The 18,630-nt window shown below is 39.9% G+C and overlaps 1 protein-coding gene across 2 annotated transcripts in view; it reads right to left on the bottom strand.

Moving 5' to 3' along the window:
* Positions 1–18,630, bottom strand: part of LOC126252105 (ralA-binding protein 1) — a 127,494-nt gene that overhangs the window by 95,541 nt on the left and 13,323 nt on the right. For both annotated transcript variants that reach the window (XM_049952978.1, XM_049952971.1), the window contains one exon: positions 5,124–5,262. In XM_049952978.1, coding sequence (XP_049808935.1) covers positions 5,124–5,262 — 139 coding nt within the window. The remainder of the gene's footprint in view (positions 1–5,123; positions 5,263–18,630) is intronic.

Below are 18,630 nucleotides of genomic sequence, written 5' to 3'. Positions count from 1 at the left end.
ACAATATTGCTGAAGTGTGTGGGACCTGTACCAGATAGGACTAATAGGTGATATTGAATTTATACAGAGAAGGGCAGCATGAGTGGTCACACCATGAATAGTTTTTTTATCCTTGGGAAATTGTCACTGAGATACTGGTGGAACTGAATTCTCACTCTTGAAGACAGACATGAATTATCCTGAGAAAGGCTGTTAAAAAAGTTTCAAGAACCGGCTCTAAATGATTACTCTAGGGATGTACTGCAACCCCCTATGTATCGCTCACACAGGGATCATGAGGATAAGATTAGAATAACTACAGTATGCACAGGAGTGTTCAAACAATTGTTCTTCCCATGCTCCATATGTGAACGGAACAGGAAGAAATCCTAATAACTAGTGCAATGTGACATACCCTCTGCCATGCACCTCATGGTGGTTTGCAGAGTATAGATGTAGATTTAGTAAGTCATTCAGATTTTTAAAAACTTTTATCATTTGAATTTGTTTCTGCAATTTGTAAAGAGATAAATAATTATTATAGTTTTCTTACCAAACAAATGATGACAGTACCCAGCCAGTTAGCACAAAGGAAGCATATGGAGCCAGAAGAATTTTATTGCTTCTTGGCATGTTCCCTGCTTACACCAGAACTAAAACATTATAAGTGAATGAATACTGGTCAAACAAATTTTTCGCTTCAAACATCAATATTTTCACACTTAATGTCCAGGAACAAGTACAAACTGATTCTGTCTTTATTGCACTTTAGTGACAATATTCCTGTGAAAATACAGCTCATTGTAGAGCACACAACAAAAAACTTCCATGAGGCCATGGCCCCTTTGAAAACATAGTAGTGGATGAATATCTGCTACTTTTCAAAGGAAGGCTGCAATTTAAACAGTATACACCAAAGAAATGTAGACTTTGGTTACTAAAATTTTCGTTCTTTGTGACATACAAACTAATTATATTATAGACTATATTGTCTACACTGGTGCCACCATGGAAATAGAATCTGGAAATGTTAACTGCGGAAAATAAGGTGACATTGTCATGAGTTTATTATTGCCATACCTCAACAAAGATCATTCCATTTATTTAGACAAGTGGTATTTGAGCCCCAAATTATTCCTATGGCTCTATGACAAATGTACAAATGCTAGTGGAACAGTATGCAAAAACAGAAGGTATTTGCCCTTGCTGCATGACGAACTGCAAAAAGGGAAAATGCAGTTTAAGTCCTGCGGAATATTGTTGGCTCTAAAGTGGATGGACAACAAAGAAATCTGAATGCTTTAAATCATAAATTGATCAGAGTTTGTCGAAACTGAGAAGAAGGAACATAAAAGGGGCAAAATAAACTGAAACTGACTTGTGTGGTGAGCTACAATAAGTCAATGTTGATAAACCAGACATGATGTTAAGTTCTGTACAGTGCATTTGAAGGACAATGAAATGGTACAAGAAGGCCTCCTTCCAGTTCACTGGCTTGTGTGTGCTAAATCCAAAAACAATTTTTGAAATTAAAAAGAAACAGAAGACACCACTGGCAAAATTGCAGTTGGAACTTACCTGCCAGCTGCTGGATAAATTTTATGGACAAACATGTAAACTGGGATCCCACAGACAGCAAAGCAAGAAACTCCATTTTGACTGAAAAATATACAAGGACATTATCCAGCATTCCTTGGAGAAAGAGGAGATTCCCCTGAAAGGCTGTGTAGTATGTGCTGCCAATTCACAGTGGAAAATGACACACATAAGGTGCAAAAAGTGTGATGTTGCCCTTTGCATGACTCCAAGTTTTGAAAAATATGACACATTAAGGAAATATTAGGTGCTTCCAGTAACGTATGTATCAGGAAAAGGAAAGTAAAAATAAGCAAAATGGGGGAAGAAAACAAAAAAACAGGTTTTTAATTCAAAGCCAATGGCAGTCGAAAGCCAGCATCAAAAATAAGGATGGGAAACCATAAAACTAAATCAGAACATGACAAACGGAAAGAGAAAACAGTGAGCAGGAAGCAGGTAGAATCTTATTTTTGAATTTTTATTAGAGAATCAAGCTTAGGCTTTAATTACAAATGAACAAATAGGCTTATTGCAAATTAAGTTATATCAAAATTTTCCTTTTTTAATTCGGCATCAGGCTATACAAGACAATTTGCTTCTGAAGTTCAATTACCATTATTTATTTACAATTAGATTAAGAATTGTTTTTCTAAGTTTTGGGCATCTTTCCTATGATCTGCTCACTTATAAAACTATATATCTTGAAACGTATTTGTCCGATGTTAATGAAATTACATTGAGTTAAAGGCAAAAATACTGGTAGTGTGAATCTCAAGTTACAGAATTTTTCAGTAAGCAGAATAAAGTTTTTATCATATTTCTAGGATACTATTTTCTCAGTTCATGATAAATGACTAATAAAGCATGAGCTAGTTTTGATGTTCTCTTTCGTGGTTATCAGAAACTGATACCACTAAGACCTTCCAGTTTAATACTGATACTATAAAGTGTATTGTCGAATATTGGTTCTATATGTGCTGGAACTTACAATTAGCTGACAGCAGTGTTCCTTGCCATAGCCGGCAGTGGTCATTGGCTGATCAGCCCCCCCCCCCCCCCCCCCCCCTGAAAGGCATACAACATGTTCACTCTTGAAGCCATCCAGGCAGGGAAGACACTCAGCCCTCATAACCACAAAAGGGTTAACTAACTGTTTCAAATGGCTCTCAGTGAAAAAATATGTTCAGATGTAGGCTCATGTGCATAATCAATGCCAGTGCTGCAAGGTAGGATGCCATGATCATGCAGATATTGGACAGTTCCCTGTGTCTCCAGTGAGGTTCAGTCACATATACATCAATATCGTTGGCCCTCTGACCTCTTTAGAAGGTTAAAAGTACCTCCTCATGGCAGTTGACAGATGCACGAGATGGGCAGAAACTATACCAGTGACAGAAATGACTGCTGAGACAACTGGTTAGCATGCTTAATCTGTCCTCTTCATATTGTAACATACCAGGGCCAGGAATTTGTGTCCAATCTGTTCAACAAATTGTCTAAACTGTATGCTGTCCAACACCAGCAAATTACAAGTTATCATCCTGCCAGAAACGAATGGTTGAAGGGTGGCATAGATTTTATAGGCTGTCTTCATGTGTCATGAAGAGAAGTGGATGGAAGCACTTCCTCTGGCTCTTTTAGGACTATGGAGGCCTTACAATTCTGACATTGGTTGCTAAAATAGTATATGGAGGCCCATTAATGATAGCAATGGACTACCTGACACCTGCACCAGTGCCATACCAGGCGGAACTATCACTGCTGGTACAGCAGATTCAGGAGGATGTCTGCCACCTGCTTCGTGCCTCAGCAAACACCCAGGGCATTAGTGGACTGCTCCCATGTCATGCTATGCAGCGAAGTAGTTCAGCCCCCATACACTGGGCCTTAACAAGTGTTGGAATGCGGGTATGACATTTTGGAGTTTGCAAAATGGCAAATGCAGCAAAATATCTGTTGAAAGAGTGCTGGCGCGGGTCATACCATTGACTCCTTTGAACAGCATGCTGACGACCAAGCTTACGCAATGCCCTGACACACCCATGCAGACCTCCACTAAAGGTTCAATCCCCAGCTGCCAAACAATGGCCAAGTGTTCAGCTGCTCCTACAACTGCACAAGTGCCAGAATCAATTGACCACAAAAGATCCAGATGACAAGCAAGGTTCAATACATCCCAGGTGCTCCACACTATCATCAGTGGGGGTGGGTATGGGGACAAGAGGAGGGGGAGGGCATGAGAGGGTTGTGGGTAGTAGGGAGGGCTATGGGGATAAGATATCGATCCATGAAGATTGATGTCTGTTCTTTAAAAGTGTTGTTTGTTCACCGTATGATAAGTTTATTCTTGTCAAGTTGTGTTCCTATTGATTTGCTAAATAAAAGTTACCATCATCATAAGTGGGTGTTCTTTTCACATGCAATGTGAAATAAATGATTGTTACCATAATAAAGCTAAAGTGGGAAATGGAACTGTCTTTCAATAAATTCTCGGCTCTGGCACCAGATATGAAAAAAAAAAAAAAAAAAAAAAAAATCACCTCTGTGTCAGTTCACTTGGTCTGCATATTCTGACAAGCCTTAGACCAATAACTATCCATGTTTCTTATTAATTTCTATAGAGTTTTGACACAGAAGATTTTGCACGAATATTTGACTGCATTTAACTTTAATGTTAAAATGAATTCTTCTTTATTTTGGCACAACAATTATTGATGCATGTATAATACTGTAGACCTGTCTCTCCAGAGATTGAAATAGGCATGTCTGACTGAATGAGCATAGTTCTACATAATAAATCAGAATCTGATCCTGTGGCTAGTGTTTTTCTGGCACCCCTACTTTGCAATGAGAGTTGATGATACAGATTACACAACGACAATAAATTTTAATTGATGGAAACTAACCACAAGAATGTTTAACTGAAACTGTGTGTGGTGCACCATGAAGTGAGAAAATCAATACTGTAAAATGTCTAAGAGATAGTAGCTTATTTGGAAAATTGCTGACTGGAGTGCTTATTTGCAATTCTCCAATAGCGATGCAAAAAGTAAAATTTTTTAGTTAGCGTTCAACAGTATTCAACTGAAGGAGTCTCTTAATGAATTGAAAATGATCACAATGAATGTCTGAGCAAAGAACAATGCCAAGAATTAATTATTTTGTCTTCATCCTCTTCACACCTGGGCCGGTCTCTCAAATGTGAAATTGTTTAAGCATTCCCAGATATGACAGGAAGGGAAATCCTATATTGGTCAAAATTGATTCACAAAGTGACCACATGACCTATTTTTATTGCCTTCATCAGAGTGTACAGTTATACGGGTGCCACTATTAATAACTATTGTTCTGCAGAATTCCAGGAACACCATCTGATGTAACATGTGAGAGCTACAGGAGCAGAATTGTCTGTCTAAATGAAATTCTTTGGTTAAAAGTAATACATCAAACATGTCTCCAGAAGATAGATTTGAAGTTTTTAGAATGCTTCTGTAAATTTACAAGGTTCATCACACAAAACAATCAAATATTTAACAAAAAAAATTTCTAAATGCAAAATGAATTACTTTATCTCAGGATCCTCTTCAGGTGAACTTTCTCCTTCCAGTGCTGCATATCCTCTGTCTTTTTTTGAGTCTTTCTTATCTTTCCTTTTACCAATCAGTAAGTCTTTTTTTGAAGGGCGCTCGTGTGCTTCATCGCTGACTGAAATGTAAAAAAAAAAAAAAGTACAATATTTTTCAACCTGTATCTACCAAATTAAATTCCTCTTAATAAGAATCAAGAACCATTTCATATGTTGTCCTAACACAAAGATGGATAAATCAGTACAGATTCAGAGCACTTGATACCCTTGGGTAACAAACGATCCCCAAAGGCAGGAGAATCAGAAATGTCCAACAGTGATGGGTATAGTGAGAACTGTCGCATTAAAGACACATACATACATACATTTATTGTATTCCATAGATCCCATCAGGCAAGACAAACTTCAAGGCTGGGGAATGAGTCAAGGCATACATTAACAAAAGGCAAGCTATATACCATATCAACAATAAACTGTCACTACACTACTTCATGCTATTCATGATTACGTAAGCTAAATTTTGAAACAAGCTACTGCACCCTCAGTTACACTAAATTCTTGCTACTAACACTTATCCTGAGTCCTACGTACAGTACACGGCTACACGACTTACCGAATGAAAGTGCTGGCAGGTCGATAGACACACAAACAAACACAAACATACACACGAAATTCAAGCTTTCGCAACAAACGGTTGCTTCATCAGGAAAGAGGGAAGGAGAGGGAAAGACGAAAGGATGTGGGTTTTAAGGGAGAGGGTAAGGAGTCATTCCAATCCCGGGAGCGGAAAGACTGACCTTAGGGGGAAAATAGGACAGGTATACACTCGCACACACACACACACATATCCATCCGCACATACACAGACACAAGCAGACATTTGTAAAGGCAAAGAGAGACTCTTTCCTCTATTATATTCATATCATTAATTTGAACCCAACAATTACGTTTATTATTGTCACTGTTGCATTTCAAAATCTTTTCTGTCGTCTTATTTTCTCTTTCTGTTTTTGCCAGTAGGTTCACTTTGTATTCACCTTCTCCTTTTTACCGTAATCTACTATACAATTTTATCCCGCCTATATATACTCAATAATACGTAACCCACTTCCAAACCATAACCAAAAAAAATTTTTTTTCCGCTTTCAACACTACTGCTGCTATAAAATCCACCGTTTCTAGTTCACAAACAGTTCCTTTCACCTATTAAACAACCATTTCGGCTAGTTCTAATAACTTTCGCTTTATGTCCATTTCCGTTTTTCCCACATCATTGATCATTTTTAGCCGCTTCCCACAGGTTTTAACGTCATTATTTCTTCATCAGACAATTGTTAGCCTCATTCTCATAATCTGCCACCACAAAACCACCCCTCTTTCCTGACGAAGCAACCATTGTTTGCGAAAGCTTGAATTTTGTGTGTATGTATGTGTTTGCTTGTGTATCCATCGACCTGCCAGCGTTTTCGTATGGTAAGTCACATCATCTTTGTTTTTAGATATATATATATAAGCGGAGTTGGGTCTTGACTTCCTACAACGTCGTATGAGGAACCTGTTTGGGCACCAAGGAAGACTGGCATCTGGAGGACCCAGGATAACCAACCAGTATGTTTCCACTGTGGACAACTGGGACATTTGGTGCGCTATCGTAGAGAAAGATGGCGGATATTTGATGACGTCCGCACCAGAATACAGCAGACCAATCTTAGCCACCGCCAACTCCAGCATGACGAGAACAAAGTAAGAGCATATGGACTATCAGACCAATTGTGTGATTGGATTCAAGAGTTCCTAGATAACAGAACACAGCATGTCATTCTAAATGGAGAGATATCTTCCGAAGTAAGAGTGATTTCAGGTGTGCCTCAGGGGAGTGTTGTAGGACCATTGCTATTCACAATATACATAAATGACCTTGTGGATGACATCGGAAGTTCACTGAGGCTTTTTGCGGATGATGCTGTGGTATATCGAGAGGTTATAACAATGGAAAATTGTACTCAAATGCAGGAGGATCTGCAGTGAATTGACACATGGTGCAGGGAATGGCAATTGAATCTCAATGTAGACAAGTGTAATGTGCTGTGAATACATAGAAAGAAAGATACCTTACCATTTAGCTACAGTATAGCAGGTCAGCAACTGGAAGCAGTTAATTCCATAAATTATCTGGGAGTACGCATTAGGAGTGATTTAAAATGGAATGATCATATAAAGTTGATCATCGGTAAAGCAGATGCCAGACTGAGATTCATTGGAAGAATCCTAAGGAAATGCAATCTGAAAACAAAGGAAGTAGGTCACAGTACACTTGTTCACCCACTGCTTGGATACCGCTCAGCAGTGTGGGATCCGTACCAGATAGGGTTGATAGAAGAGATAGAGAAGATCCAATGGAGAGCAGCGCGCTTCGTTACAGGATCATTTAGTATCGTGAAAGCGTTACGGAGATGATAGGTAAACTCCAGTGGAATACTCTGTAGGAGAGACGCTCAGTAGCTCAGTATGGACTTTTATTGAAGTTTCGAGAACATACCTTCACCAAAGAGTCAAGCAGTATATTGCTCCCTCCTACGTATATCTCGCGAAGAGACCATGAGGATAAAATCAGAGATTTTAGAGCCCACACAGAGGCATACCGACAATCCTTCTTTCCACGAGCAATACGAGACTGGAATAGAAGGGAGAACTGATAGAAGTACTCAAGGTACCCTCCGTCACACACCGTCAGGTGGCTTGCGGAGTATGGATGTAGATGTAGATGTAGATGAACAAGATGTGGGTGCAAGACGACGTAGGTCACCATCGCTGCAAGCTAGCTGCTGGAGAGGACACTCCCCAACATGCCCATCTAGGTCTCCATTGCTGTTTAGAAGCTCCAGCTGATTACCTAGCCACTGAAACTTGGAAAACTAAAGGGTGCGACCATCCTTGGAGGTGAGGCCGCCGAAGAGAGAAATCCTCCGCCATCGATCACTACAAAAATGATACGAAACTATGCGATATCCTCATGGATGGCTGATCAGCCCAAGCTCTTGTGGACTCTGGATCATCATATTCAGTCATTTCGGAGAAGTACCGTCGCCAGTTGCAGAAAACCGTATTCGTCGATAATAAAACATCTCTGCTGAAGGTGGCTAGTGGGAAATATGTAAAACCTACACGAAGATGTACCATTCATGTGGGTATAAGTGGGCATACACAGCCCTTAGAATTCATTATCTTACAAGAGTAGTTATGACGTTGTTCTTGGATGGAACTTTTTGAAAGCTTCTCAGGCAATTATAGATTGTGGTCGCTCGAAGATTATGCTAGACGAGATGAGATACTGTGGACAGGAAGATGCCCATCCGAGTTTGTGGAGACTGTGTGTGCTGGATGAAGTGATCATTCCTGGCAGTCAGCACTACAAAGGTAACTGTCACTTGTCATGCCATGCATCAACCCATGGATCTTGTAGTGGAATATAAAAGAAGCATACCACTGAAGACTGACTTGGTCATCTGAGCCTCTGTCGTCTCGTTTAAGAACAGATTCGGTGAATTGTGGAGAACCGCAGAGCCTTCCAAGACAAGTGTGCATAGCAAACGCTGAGCCATTAATTGGAGAACAGCTGAGCATCATAGAAACCTCTCATGCCGAGTATGTGGGAGAAATTAGCACTGCCACTATGAGACAAGGTCTTGTAGATCAACCATCAGCAGATTTCACTAAGGAACAACAGAAGAAGGTACTTGCCATTCTTCAAGAGTTCTCTGAATGCTTCAATCCACAGGTGAAGAGTAAATTAGACAAACTGATGGTGAAGCACCGGACTAGCACTGGAGAGCATCAACCAATAAGCCACAGAGCATGCCGTGTGTCAGCAACAGAACATCAAATAATTTGCGACAAAGTAGAGAAAATGATGAAGAATGACATCATTCAGCCTTCGCAGAGCCCATGGTCATCACCAGTGGTCCTCGTCAGGAAGAAGGATGGCAGCTGGCGCTTTTGTGTTGATTACAGGAAGCTCAATAAGGTAACTAAAAAGGACGTTTACACTCTTCCATGAATTGACGATACACTAGATTGTCTGAAGGGGGCTAAGCTTTTCTCAACCTTGGACATGTACTCAGGATACTGGCAAATCAAAGTAGATAAGGCTGATCTTGAGAAAACTGCATTCATAACCACTGAGGGCCTGTATGAGTTTAAGGTAATGCCGTTTGGTTTGTGTAATGCACCAGCAACTTTTGAATGGATGATGGATAATCTTCTAAGGTACCTGAAGTGGACGCTGTGTCGTTATTTAGATGACTTTATAGTATTCTCAGAGACATCTGAAGAACATATAAAAAGACTGAGGGCCATTCTTAAGTGTCTCCAACAAGGTGGACTTAAACTTAATCCAGGAAAGTGTCTTTTTGGATCAAAAGAAATCAAAATACTTGGACACCTTGTGTCAAATGAAGGTGTGCAGCCAGACCCAGAAAAGGGGAGATCTATAATGGAATTTCCTAATCCTAAAAGTTTTAGAGATGTGAGAAGCTTCCTCAGATTATGTTCTTACTACCGTCGTTTTATCGAAGACTTTGGTATCAAAGCAAGGCCACTCCCAGAGCTGTTAAAATCTGATGCTAAATTTTTTTGGGATGGTGCTCAACAAGATTCTTTCTATATGCTGCGAAAAGCTCTAACGACTGGCCATGTACTTGGTCTGTATGATGAGAGAGCATCTACAGAACTACACAGATGCCAGCAGTTATGGGATCAGTGCTGTTCTGGTGCAGATTTCGAATGGAAAAGAGAAGGTTATAGCCTATGCTTCTAGGACACTTACAAAAGCCGAGAGAAACTACTCAACTACAAAAAGAGAATGTCTTGCTGTGATCTGGACCATCTGGAAATTTCGACAGTATCTCTATGGAAGGCCATTCACAGTTGTTACAGACCATCATTCACTTTGTTGGTTGACGGTTCTTAAGGATCCAACAGGACGACTCACCAGGTGGGCACTACGTCTTCAAGAGTATGACATTACAACATTGTACAAAACTGGAAGAAACCACCAAGATGCCGACTGTCTCTCAAGAAACCCTGAGCAAGACCATCAAGACTTTGATGAAGATAGTGACTGTCTCACAGCACTCCAGGATCTCTCTGCTGAGCAGGAGGACGCAAAGATATCTCAAATTATGCTTGCCTTAAATCGGTCAGAGGGTGTGAAAGGACAATTTGAGGTAGTTAATGGATTTCTTTGCAAGAAAAACTTTGATCCGTTTGGGAAGAGGTGGCTACCAGTGATTCCTAAACACATGCGCTCAGATGTTCTACAGAAATTCCATGACATACCTGAGGCCGGACATTTAGGATTTATTAAAACATACGATAGAATCCGCAAGAGATTTTTCTGGCCAGTTTTATTTAGGAGAGTCCGTCACTATGTGTCGCACTGTCAAGAGTGCCAGAGGAGAAAGGCAGTTCCTCAGAAACCACCTGGCCGACTCATACCAATTCCACCAGCCGAAATACCTTTCCAGCGTGTTGGGACTGACCTCCTCGTATGATTTCCAATGTCTGTTAGTAGTAATAGATGGATTATTGTTTGCACCGATTATCTGACATGCTATGCCATTACAAAAGCCATGAAAACAGCCGAAGCATCCAAGGTAGCCAAATTCATCGTGGAAGACATTGTATTAAAACACGGTGCCCCAAGGTCATTAATTACGGATCGAGGGAAAGTTTTTCAATTGAATCTTGTGACAGAGATAAACTGTCAGTGCAACATTACTCATCACATGATGAGTGCCAACCATCTGCAAACTAACAGGCTTACTGAGCGCCTTAATAAGACCTTGGCCGAGATGCTATCAATGTTCGTCAATGTTGAGCAGAGCAACTGGGATGAGGTGCTACCTTTTGTGAGGCTTGCCTACAACACCGCCAAATAAGACACCATAGGATTTACACCATTTTTCCTGTTGCATGGGCGTGAGGCGACTACGATAATGGACACTGTGTTTCTGTTACATCCTGATGACATGGACGGCGACTACATCGGCCAGGTGTTAACCAGAGCTGAGGAAGCTCGGCAGTTAGCTCGACTCTGCATGCTGCAGGCTCAAGAGAACAATCGCTGAAGGTATGACACGAGCCACTGCACTGTTGTCTACCAGCCTGGTGACCTCGTCTGGATCTTTAGTCCTGTTCGGAAGGTCGGTCTCTCTGAGAAGCTTCTGACACTATGTTGGACCTTATAAGGTAGTAAGACAGTTGTCTGATGTTACTTATGAAGTTGAAGATTTTGACCCCGACACAAGACAATGAAAGATCAGAGATATGGTCCACATCCTTCGAATGAAGCCCTAAAGGATCCTGCAACCCAGGGTAAATTCAAAGCTCTAGCAACAGGCAACAGGCGGAAAGGTGATGAAGGGCATAGTGGCAAAAGAAGTTCTAATAAGATCACCGCCAGGGAGAGAATCAGTCATCAGGAGTCAGAGTATGCACTGTGATGTAGTGGTTATGATACTATACTGTTGCATAAAGGGTCGTGAGTTCAAAACTCACCGGGTCTGTACAATTTTAATTTCTATATTTGGTTCGAGTACATTCTAGAAGTATCCACAAATGTCAAGAATCATTGTACTGTAATGTTCTGCAGCCGTATATATACTGTATGTGTTCTGTAGCCTTATATATACTACAATTCGTTCCGCACTCTTGTATGTGCATGTTCTGAACAAACCTTCGTTAAGTGGAGTTAGTGTTCACCATTCATCTAATTACACCTTCTTCTATGTGACAGTATTGTCATTATTCCCTCCTGGATTTTTCATTGTTAGATCAGACAGAATTTTACTCAGTGTGTTTCATTTAGTGCATGATCAATAATATCTACTTCCTGTACTAATGAGCCACTATTGCTTGTTTGAGATCACATGATATGAATCTTTGAGAGATTAAGATTTAAATTGTTAGCTTTGAACCAGTTGTATGCCTGTTCAGCTTTCATCTGAGCTATGTTTGCTAAAGTTGAGCTGCTAAATATCACAATAGACAATAATCTTCTTATGAAAATATGTATGTGTAATCATGTTCTAATTTTCAACTTACACTAATCACTGTACGACGGCATGAAGAGTAATAATCACACTACAAATGGCAGTAACTTAACACATTTTTATTAAATAACAAAATCATTTGTTCATAATGAAAAATATCTTCAGTCCATAATGAAAAAATGCTTTTTTGTATAAAATGATAAATCTTTAGCATTACAGTCATATTGTAAGCAACTGAAATACAGTTATTTGTAATGAAAACTTAATTGTACTAAAATTAATTGTTAAAAGGATTTATTTTATAAAATTTAGAATGGAAAAAATTTACAGTTCATAATACAGGTAACTGAAGATATATTTATACTCTCCACTGACCTTGATGTCACATGTGAAATTATTTGTATTAATCTCTTTTCATTGCAATCTACATCAAACGGTAATTGTAATAAAGCTGAAAGTATGATGCATTGTCAAAAGTCTAAATAAAGGCTGATGACGTGTCAAAGCAGTGCAGTTGTTAAACTGAGAGTCAGTTGGTCAGTAGTTGTTATGAGACAATTGTTCATTGGTTGGTTGATTTGGGAGAGAGAACCAAACAGCAAGGTCATCTGTCCCATTGGATTAGGGAAGGATGGGTAGGAAGTAAGCTGAGTCCTTTGCGTCTGTGACACAGTCTGTCCACGATACTCCTGTGCATCCAACGGATGCAGTACACATCGCTAGTCTCAGAGGGCGCCACACACAAGCAGACTCAGTATGGTGACACAAATAGTATGATCAGCCGCCTCATAGATGGTGCACATACAAGGAACTAGTTCAGGCCCCTCATAGATGGCACATTTAGGAAATACTTTGCATTCCCACTACAAATTGGCCATTCATCTGTGAATAATGATGTCTGCCACCAGAGAGAATGCTGAAACTCAGAACTGTTTTACGTAGCTGCCAAACAGTTCATAGGAATACATTTGTAGGCCGAGCACATGATTTAAGTCACTGCATGCCGACACTCAGCCACTTCCAGGAGTTCTACAGTTGTCTCCTAGTTACCTACAGTGCTGACCAGTTCTAGTTGCTGGATAGTTTATGCTGTGTAATTTGCAAAGTGATAGTCAAATTGTTTATCTATTGAGAGACTGAACTTAAACTTTCAAAGTGGCAGTCCACACTGAACTTCAATTAGATTAGTTAGTAATCACCTACGGTGTTACGTTAGCTTAGGTACAAAAGTTTACATCTATGTCATGCCTTCTCTGGAAGCTAAAGATGAGAATATTTGGATGTCTCTTATTTCAAAAAAAGATTGTGATTGTTTCTCATATGTTGCCTAGTGATTATGTTTAAGAAATAATGCCCTGTGAAGAGTTTTTAGCTAGTGTGCAAGTACGCCACTTCCATTTAGCTAAGGATATTTGTGGCAGGGTGGGTTCACTTCCTATTACCTTTACGTTGGGTACCTACTTCAGATGCACACAACAGATGCGCTCTGCTTTCTGTTATGCAAGAGGAATGGCATGAATGCCATAACACTTTAGTTTGCTATATAGAATTTCGTGATAAACACAATCAAGGGTTTGTCAAGATTACAAAATATTCCAACAAGGTAATTTTTCTTGCTTAGTTCTGTTAGCACTCCACTGTTGCAGTCCTGTGTTGCTTCTCTGCGAATAATCCTTCACAAAAGCCAAAATGAGAGGCCATTAACAAGTTCTGTTCAGTTAAATGAGTCAGTATTCAACCACAGGCCATTTTTCCATTGACTTTCAAAATAGTTGGAAGAAGTGAAGTATATCCACAATAAAAGGTGATTTGCTTACCTCCTGTTTTATAAATGAGTGTTTCTACAGAATTTTTAAGTCCTCCAGGAAATACATCCTGAGTCACTAACAGTTTAAGGGTTGTCCCATCAAGTCTGCACAAGATTTTAATATTCTGCTAGAAATATCAACCAGAAAAATTACTACTTTTTAGTGAGCTGTTGAATTTTTAGTCTTCTTAGGTATTGTATTTTTGAAACTGTCTATTCATGACGTATGCAGTGTCTGCACAAGTAAACCTAATGCATCTGTATTTGGTTGTCTATTAGTGGGTGCAGTGTTTGCTGCCACTGTGAGGCAATAACCATTGAATTTTGTGATCAACCGTTTGAGACTGTCATCTTTTCTGTCACAGCTATTTTCTGGAGGCTCAATGACATTTGATTCACTATTTTTATTTCTTTCCGTTTCTTCTTGTTTAGTTACGTTCCAGACTGTTTTTGCCTTACTCTTGGAGTGTTTTCTTTATTGAGCATAGTACACGAGTTTTGCTTTTTTTTTTAACAACTGCCCAGAGGATTTTACAATACTGTTGATAATGAAGTTTCTGTCCTGACTACAACTTGAACTCTGAATTAGAGCTGTCTCTGTCCAACTACAGTATTTTATCCCAAGAGCTATCCACTCAGGAACATCATATTTACAGCATCACTGCTTTTACTCCAGTGAAGAATATTCAAATTTATGAAGTTCATTGTATAAATACTTGATGTATGAAGTGTAGTATTTGTAATTTCAAATAAGTGTGCATAGAGATCATGTTCACTTCTATACTTACAAACTGACTTGTCCACTGTCTTAACATAAGCTGCTTTTGTAAACAACATGACCAATAAAACTCAATACAATACAATACCGTCTCTTTGGTTTGGTTTTGCTCTTATCTGCTTTAGAGGAAAACAAGTCTCGAAGAGCTCTAAGAATATGTTTAAGAAAGACTTTAATTTTCAATCCACACTATCTGCTTTATAATTTTTTTCCCCAGAGATTTCCCTGTAATTTCTTCCTAAATGCTATGATCAAGCCACTGTTTATGATTCAGCAAGGCAATGCCTTTCTTCTATGATGTTATGGTCAGGTAAACCACTGACTTGATTTTTACGGCTAGCTCACTGCAGGTTTTTGAGTCTAACAACAACTTGTCAATAGTTGTTGCACTATGTCCTTCAATCTCCAAAGGGAATTTTAGTGTGGAAAATAATCCAAAGCTAAGCATCAAAAACTTCTGATGTCCTCAATCAATACTGCTGATAGAAAATCAAACAAAGACAATGATTCTTACTTTGGTTGTACGCATTGCTACTTTGTTTAATACTCGCTTCATAAGAAAGCGAGGTGATCTAGACTACTACATATTTATATAGGGGAAAATGTTTGGTGAGAGACATTCAGAAGAACACAAGTCTGGGGCAAGCATTCTAAATGTTCAAATTTGGCAGAATAATCACAAGTTCTGAAAAGAGAGATAGAGGTATTGAAATCAGATGTGGCAACAATGGTTAGAGTGGAGTGGATAGGGAAAAAATATACTCGTATTTGAGCTGTAATTCCATGATACTATTAAATGATGACTGAGGGTTCAAACTAGAAAGCTATTCATGCAAATATGTTAAAATAAGCAGCATAACGATGAAATTCTTATCCTGGAGAATGAGATCCAACTAAAGTATTTGACAAACCCCTGGAAAAGAAACTGGTTACATTTTTCAGGGGGTAATGGGTGATAAGAGGTGAAATAATCAGTGGCTGGTTAACACAGGTGCAGCATTTGCCGGGCTTTCATGAAGAAATGGTGATAAAGATCTGTTTATAAACTAGTATGGGCAGAAATTTTTCTGTTTGTAAAATAATATTTGAGTAACTCCTACTTCCCACTGCAGATACAGTCTCCTTAGGGGCCAGAGAGAATTTTGGATTTGGAGAAGGTGTCAAATATGAAAATGGCAGTAGTGTTTGTGGTTAACATGTTTGATATGGCCAGAGGTTGAAGCAGATTCAGAAGGAGTAGTTGAGTTTCTGCAGGAGAGAGCAGACATTGTTGCTGTGAGTCCACATTATGAATATGTCATCAGTGAAAATGAAACAGTCAAGGAGCCTAATGTACTGGTCAGATAGGCAGAATTCCTTTAAGTGGCATGTAAACAGATTTATGTAATTATACCCCTGACAGTTCTGCTGATTTCCTTGTGTCAATTTGGCCTGCAAAAGAGCTGTAATTATGAGTTAGAACGTAGTTAGACATGCATGTTACAGGAAGAAGTTATGGTTTAACATCCCATCAGTGTTGATGTCATTATGGTCAGAGCATCAAGTCGGCAAGAGAATTGGCTGTGTTCTTTACAAAGGGACCATCTAGGCATGCTCCGTATTAGGAATGAGGTGGTGGGGTTAGTGCCAGGATTTTCTAAGAGAAGTAGTGATCCATGGCAACATGACAATGGTAATGGTGAATGCTGTTGCACAACATCTATGGAGATGCAAGTAAGGAGATTATGGCAATGGTGCTCTCTGAGAGATGGTACAGGAAGTGATTAATATCTCATATATAGGAAGGGATGTTGAAGAGAAATTGAGAGAGACAAAGATAGTTATTTTTTCTCTGTGCACATTGTAACCAATCTTTAACTGGAAGATCAAAAGAGCTCGGTCTGTGGAGCTTTGGGTGCAAGTAAAATGTGGCTGAAAGGGCAGCTGTCAAGAGGAGGATGGATGATTGATTTCCAGTCCTTGAATATCTGCTTGATCCACAACTGTGATGCTAAAATAATTGGAAAGGGAGTGGATGAAGGATCTAGGAGCTAAGCGGGGGATCAGGAATTCCTCTTTACTTACCAGTGGGTGGCTGAGCGGGAGAAAGTTGTGAGGGGTGTAGATTATTAATGTCAAATTAATAATCTAGATAGACTGGCTATTGCCTCTGGCTTTGTGACTTGTGAATATAGAAAACTAACACTTTTCAAACTTTCGTTTCAGATTCTCCAAAATGCACATTCAGTAACAGGTATTCCGCAATTGATAACCAGCTGTAGCAGACAACAAATAGCTTAGCTATAATCACTGACCACTATGAGCAGAGGGGGACCTCCTAAAATAACAAAGGAACAGCATAGATGGAGTTTCAGACTAATATGCATCTGCGTCATTTCTCAAATGGGGTTTCTGGGTAGTTTAGAGGGTCACATTTCCGTATACGAAAGTCTCAGTGAATGAAGGGAACTTCTTGTTATTTACTTAGAATCAAGTGTATTATTTTGCTGTGTGAGAAATGCACTGAAGAGTTGGTACCTAATACCAATGTCTCACCATTTTTCAGCCTCTCACTCTCATGCCGGGATGCTGAGTCAGTTTTTCCAACAGACAGATTTGGAACACACAGAAATACACACATCAAAAAAAGTTTTTTATAGCCTTGGTTCCGAGAGTTCTGGAAAGTGTACAGAAAATTGGAATAGAGATCAACATAAACATCATTTCCGCTCTTTTTATTGCTCATGAAAACCGCACATTGCATGTTGTACCACCATACAGTGAGATCTTCAGAGGTAGTGGTCCAGATTTCTGTACACACCAGTACCTCTAATACCCAGTAGCATGTCCTCTTGCACTGATGGAAATGGAAATGAAGTCCCATGCTTCTTCACAGAGCGTAGGGGAACGACACGGGAGACCCACACCGCCGTACAAGGCACGGTCCACATCGAGGTGGTTTGCCGTTGCCTTCCTCCAACCGTTATGTGGATGAATAATGATAATGAAGATGACACCCAGTCATCTCAGCGCAGGTGAAAATTCCCGTCCCTGCCAGGAATTGAACCTGGGACCCATGCTGGGGAACGAGAACTTACCGCAAGACCACAAGCTGCAGACTTCTTGCACTGATGCATGCCTGTATTCGTTGGGGCATACTATCCACAAGCCCATCAAGGCACTATTTGTCCAGATTGTCCTCCTCCTCAATGGCGATTTGGCAAAGATCCTTCAGAGTGGTTGGTGGGTCACATTATCCATAAAAAGTCCTTTTGAATCTATCCCAGGCATTCTCTATAGGGTTCATGTCTGGAAAACATGCTTGCCACTCTAGTTGAGCGATGTCATTATCCTGCAACACACGATCTCTAGTTCTACTTAGATCGTGTTGCAGAATAATGCACTTCCGGTTGTGCAATAGGTGCTGATAAGGGACTGTTTGCGGCCATTGCCGTTAATTTTTTTGGAGCAGCCGCATGTGCAGCAGCATGTTAGGGTTATGATTTAGAGCCTTCAATAGAATAAAACCTCAAAGTCCTTCTCAGACGCACAGGGTCCCCCTGAATAGGTCAGGCGTGCACTACACGCAGGAAGTGGCTACAAAGGTAGCAGAGTACGTGTGGAGTGCACATGTGGGTTTTTTAGGCTAGAGAATTCCCTCCCTAGGCCCGACAAGACGCTCCTGAGATGCGGCAAGGTACTAGTAGGCAAAATGCAACAGGGAATAACAATATTAATGTGCTAGTAAACTGCAGGAGCGTCTATAGAAAGGTCCCAGAACTGGTCTCATTAATAAACGGTCCAATACCCATATAGTACTAGGGAAAGAAAGTTGGCTGAAACCAGACGTAAACAGTAATGAAATCCTAAA

Source organism: Schistocerca nitens, chromosome 1 (assembly GCF_023898315.1).
Source record: "Schistocerca nitens isolate TAMUIC-IGC-003100 chromosome 1, iqSchNite1.1, whole genome shotgun sequence".
NCBI lineage: Eukaryota > Metazoa > Arthropoda > Insecta > Orthoptera > Acrididae > Schistocerca > Schistocerca nitens.
Note: the sequence above shows the minus strand (reverse complement) of the source record. Positions and strands in the feature narration are given on the sequence as shown.